We start from the raw sequence: 6000 nt of genomic DNA, 5'->3' as shown, positions 1-6000 counted from the left end.
CCAACTCAAAAAAAAAAAAAAAATCTACACAGTCAAATAATTATGAAAGAAAGTAAGAAAGTTTTTAAAACCTGCTGTACCAGAAACCATCAGACTCGATATCATAGATGATTTATTTTACAAACCTTCAAGAAGATAATTTCCATAATTTTTGAAATGGGATAAAGAAAAAAGAAGGGGAATGTTCCAAAAAGAATGGAATCATTTTGAAACATTGGGTAAAAACTTCTGGGACCTCTAGAAGAAACGAATCTGTTTTTTGCCTAAGCCTAACTGTCCGTGTTTAACTACTTTTACTCTTTCCCATGAATCTAAATCTAAATCATTTTTCTTTAGTTCTAGAGTAATTTGTAGAACATCAGAATAACACTGGAGAATTAGTGGAAAGGGAAAATGGACAAGTGGTTTACTAACAGTGCACAAAAGAAAGGGGTAACTGTGTTTATGCTATCTATACAATGATATAACAAGGACTTTGACCCAGGTAACTTGCATTTCAGAAAAAAATTTATATTCAGTTCTTGATATAGCAACTCTACTAAAGTTAACAATAAACTGACCTTTTTAAATTTTTGAAATACCACTAACAATAGAACTCCTATTTATGAACATGAGTTCAAAATACCTACTTCAAAAGTGAATTTAAAAATAATAATAATTTGCTTCTGGTTGAGCACTTTTGATTCAATCCTGAAGATTTGTTCCCAGTGGTTGTCTGTCAGCCATAGAACAGACAATTCACAGCCGAACAGGGCAAGTAGTCTTGGGCCTTAAGCAGTTTAACTTTTTCATCAGGGTCACAATGACAGAAAGCTGAACAATACACACTCAATCAGATAATAAATGGCATCGTTTGGATAAGATTGCTAGCATCCAGAGACAGAATAAGTGATTTTCCATGTGTCATATGCCCCCCCTTGAAGAGCACATACTGAAAGTCTATGGGTCAGTGATAATCTTCAACTATTTTAGGGTTGAAGCTTTTGAAATTGCCAATATTCAACCTTTTATTATTATTTTTTAACCTACAAAAATGGCAGTTTAATATGGGTCAATCTAATATATAACACAGGATAATCAACTATTCTTCAAAATGAAATTGAACTGCAGTATGAAAGATTTAATTAAAGTATAACATAGACCTTCAGTCTAAGGGTTTTTCAACATCAAAATGTTCTTCAAAAGGCACTTTGATAGCCTTTCTCTCTTTAAGATGTGCAAAGAAAGACAGTGAGAAAAGAAAGAAAACCAATTTTGTGTAAGAACCCTGATTTAAATATAGTTCTGGCTTGGACAGGTGACATTTTAAAGACGCTTTCATTTCTTTGCTTCTATAACTAAAGTTCTATTCTGCAAAGGTTAACTTTTAGGCTGAAGCTAGAAATTAAGCACTGAATTAAGTTTGTTTTATTCTCTACCTTCAGTGCTAATTTTCACCTTAATCACAAAGCAACAGTGGTGGCCCTCTTTCTCTTAACATCAATTTCTCTGGCCTGCTTGAGTCTCAACTAAAATATTCACATTTGCCATCACGCATTTTGCTTCGGCAATCATAGTCTTGCTTTGTCACGCTAATAAGATGAAATTGTTGAGTGAACCCTACTGCTCATCTACTTCTGTGTGTGTGTCATGTGTATACATGCACATGTGTGTGCATGCTAATTTTTCCTATGCAGTTACAGATGCAGACGCCACTGTGAAAAATCTAGAACAAGAAGCTGATCGACTGATAGATAAACTCAAACCCATCAAGGAACTTGAGGACAACCTGAAGAAAAACATCTCTGAGATAAAGGAACTGATCAACCAAGCCCGGAAACAAGCCAATTCTGTAAGCTTTTTTGATCTTCGGTATCAGCAACTGATTGTAATTGTTGGACTATTCCTAGAGGAAATGTCTTTCCTCAGAGTTTGCTGGTGAATGATCTCTGATTTTTTTTCCTTTAACTGAAAGCTATTTGGGACACAACAGAAGGGAAAAGTTGGATTTGTATTTTTTAATATACATTTCAAAAGACATTTCACAAGAACAATAATCACCACTTAATGTTTTAGAATTAGGAATTCTGGTATATGTTATTATAGCTTAAATAGAGTATACAAATAACAAGGAAAAGCCCTATTATTGTGTACTAAAAAGCATGGATGAGAGTACCTTGCTCTTGATGAAATTTTTTTTAAAAAGCCAACTAGTGGTGTTGTGGCAGAAATCATTGAAGAAGGTTATATGTAATAACAGCAACAATAAAAATGACTTAAGTATAAGCAACAATAAAAATGACTTTGGTCACAATTTCTACTTTTTGGAAAAATTTTGGAGTAAAGATAGAAAATACCTGACTTGTCTCAAATTTTGCTCCTTATTCCCCCAATTAAAAGTCTACTAGGATAGGGGCAGAACTTTCTAGAAGGTAGCATACTAATGAACCAGGACAAAGTGTTAAGTACCAATGTGAGGATAATCCAAGTTTAAAAACTCAAGTCAGTTTTCATGTTTTCAGGCTTAAACTCAAACATTTTAGATACCTAAATCTGCCATCTCAAAAAAATTTCATGTTTTGAACAACTTTGGAGCTAGGATGATTAGAAAAGCCTTTTTTTTGTTTGTTTTTTTTTGAGTTGGCGTCTCACTCTGTCTCCCAGACTGGAGTGCAGTGGGCGCTCCCGGCCACCGCAGCCTCGACCTGCTGGGCTCCGGCGATCCTCCCGCCTCAGCCTTCTAAGTAGCTGGAACTACAGGCGCGCGCTACCACACCCAGCTAATTTTTTATTTTTATAGCAGAGATGAGGTCTTGCCAAGTTGCCCAGGCAGGTCTCGAACCCGCGGACTCAGGCAATCCACTCACCTCAGCCTCCCAAAGGCGCGGGATTACAGACTGAGCCACCGAGCCCGGCAGAAAAGCCCTTTCTTATTCCATCAATTTATATATATTTTTAATGGAAGCCAGGGTTATGATGCTCAAGTGACAGTATATCCTTTTTCTTCCTGATGCCCATATAACACCTCTAAACAAAGCCAAGACAGGTTCAAGGTGAAGGTTGCAAAGGAATTCATGACTAATTAAAAAAAAAAAAACCCTTAGAAAATAGCAAAAAAATCTGTGACGGTGATGTTACATAAAATAAGAGTTTTTAAAAAGCAGTGAGAATATATATCTGGGAAGATATATATTCAGCTGCAATACAAAAACCATGTGGTATGGTTGACAGGTGATCTTTATATATGTAAAGCACACGATTAAAAGAATCCAGATGTTATTCCAAGGTTTGAAGTTTTAGCTAAGAGTTAACCAACATAAAAAAAGCATCTTCTATGTTCAGTGATCCTTGTCATGAGGTACACAATGACAAATGATTCATTGCTTTCACTCAAAATGCTTATAATGAAGTAGGAAAAATAAGACATGTACACAAACAACTCTAAGATAATGCAGAGTACTGTGCCACATTGCATGAGCCATGGGAAGGGCTATAAATGTTCTAGCAGGAATAGTTTCTATCGTAGGGCCGGGAAATTTCCTGAAGGGAAGAATTTGAAGCCAGCATTGAAGTGGGATAGTGCTAGGGAGTGGGTGGCAGGGATAGGGGTCAAGGGACGCCATTCTGAAATGAGAAAATGGCTTGACCCATGCCAGAGTGAGAAGGGTCAGTTTACGAAAGAGATGTCCAGTTTGCCAAGAGTAACTGGTGAAGGAAATATTAGACTGGAAAGGCCAGTAGAGGCCAGGTCTTTTCAGTACTTAAATGACAAGTATTTTCATTTAGAAACAATTGTTCTTGGGTTAAATCTCATTGGTGAGGATAATCTAAAGTTTTTGAGCATAGAACATAGTACAATCAGAGCTATGCTTTCTTAATATAAATCTGAAAGTAGTTTGTAGAGTAGACGAAGAAAACTAGAACAAAGGATTCAACTATAGCTGCAGCAGTAACAATGGAAAGAGATTGATATATCACTCCTAGATTTTGCAATGTTAACCTGGAAGAAACAATAATAGTAAATATTATTTTGTGAATCTCACATAGAGCCACAATTTCTGACCTAGTCATCAAGTGAGAAAATCTGGACATTTCTATTATTTCTTCATTGTAAAGATATCTGAAAACATACCCATATATTCATTAGTTGTGAATGCTTTTCCCTCCTTGCAAACAAGGCAAAATTATGACACGTAAGCATATAAAACCTGTTTACAAGTACAAAATGAAAGAAAAATATAAAAGTAACGCTCGAAAGAGTAACCATTGTTTATGCCTTTCAAGGAAATTCCCAGTCACTTTTGGAAATGGAATTACAACAAACTGTTTTTTTATAAATATATAAGATGTTAGAAATACTCAAGCAGCCATTTTTTTTTTCAAGTGAGTCCTGTACTAACTCAAGATTACATTTTCTGATTTGTAAACATATTTGTAACCAGGCATGGCTATCTGGGTGTGATCTCAACATATACTTAATAGAACTGAAAAAGTAAGGACATTTATTTTAAAGTAGCTGTCTTTGGTTTTTTTATTCTAAAAATTGAGTGGCTGATACTCTTTTAAATGAATGACCTACTTACTGGATGAAAAATGCAGTGAAAAATTCAATAGATATAATAATGGGCTATTCAATAATGTTTAATTGAGTTCATGATGATTAACTGGTGAATAATGTTGTATCAGAAATGTCTTACAGATACTTAATGCTTAGTGATTTTTATTTAGAAGCCTTACTAGGAAGTCACATTAGAAATAGCAATAATTGATAGAGCCAAACATCCCTTTAGGATGCTGGTATTTCAGAAAGTTCTCCCTTCTTACAAGAGGGATATAGCATAAAAATTTCTTCTAGATAAATTAATAAATACTGTATTTGATTTACATGTTTTCAGTTGGTTAAAGGAAATACCTATAATTAGAAATCAAGAAACAAAGTATTTAAAGAGAGAAATTACTAGTTTGGGCTACTTAAATTTTTCAAGTAGTGAGAGGATATTCAAAATCATAAATCAGAAAGTCTAAGAGGGTTTTCTATATGAGTGTGGAAAAGTTGAGTGACAGATTACTAAATCCATTTTTGCTACTATAACAGAATAACATAAAGTGGGTAATGTATGAAGAATAGAAATACATTTTCATAGTTGTGGAGTCTAAGTCCAAGATCAAGAAGCCAGCAAGCTACGGCCCATTTTTCCTGCTTCCAAGATGGTACTTTGAATACTGCATCCTCTGGAGAGGAGAAAAGTTGTATTCTCATATGGCAGGAGAACAGAAAAGACAGATCCCATGCCTCCCAACACCTCCCATAAGGCAACGCCTCCCAACACCATCACATTGGGGTTAAATTTCCTACACTGAATTTTGAGGGACACAGTCAGACTTTTATGAGATTAATTGCTGGCATATCAGGTAAGACAACATCAGTTTGCTCAGAGAAACATATTTTAAATATATGCAAAGTATGCAATAAAGCAGATTAATAGTAACTTCTAGTCATATTAGTTACCCTTAGTTTTAAAATGGCTGCTCTCTCAGAATTCTCAGATGGAGTTTCATCAGTTCAGTTCAGTTAGATTTCAGCACTTGGTATTCTGTCTTCTACACCTAGGCAGCTCCCTTTTCAACACACAATCATGTAATCTCATATTGTTTCCACCAGATTTATCTAAGCAAGGACTGAAAAATCCTTCCTGTGACCACATTCTATACTTATTCAGTTATTTCTTCTCTAAACAGTACCTGAAGAATATTACTTGTGTGTTTTAAACAAGAATGGCTTATTAGGAATTCAACTAGCCATTATATCACCCTATGGCCAAGCCTATAAAGTGTTTATGAAGTAAAAATAAACTACACACAGTTACTTTGGCCTACTAATTCAGTCTCTTGGGGAATTTGGATGTGATTTCTTGCCAGGGAAAACTCAACATGTTATTCAGTTTTGTTCATAAATTCAAGTCAGACCTTGATTTCTTGTTCTCTTTGGTCTTGTTCTGGTGTTAATGGCGCTTATAGCTG

General features: G+C 35.1%; 1 protein-coding gene across 1 annotated transcript in view; it reads left to right on the top strand.

Annotated features, from left to right (window-relative positions):
* LOC103267277 (laminin subunit alpha-2) overlaps window positions 1–6000 on the top strand; it is a 443000-nt gene that overhangs the window by 391294 nt on the left and 45706 nt on the right. The window contains exon 45 of the mRNA XM_008064880.1: window positions 1677–1831. Coding sequence (XP_008063071.1) covers window positions 1677–1831 — 155 coding nt within the window. The remainder of the gene's footprint in view (window positions 1–1676; window positions 1832–6000) is intronic.

This window comes from Carlito syrichta, unplaced genomic scaffold (genome assembly GCF_000164805.1).
Source record: "Carlito syrichta isolate Samal-C Ts95f unplaced genomic scaffold, Tarsius_syrichta-2.0.1 Scaffold308095, whole genome shotgun sequence".
In the NCBI taxonomy this organism is placed as follows: Eukaryota; Metazoa; Chordata; class Mammalia; order Primates; family Tarsiidae; genus Carlito; species Carlito syrichta.
This window is presented reverse-complemented; position numbering and strand designations above follow the sequence as displayed.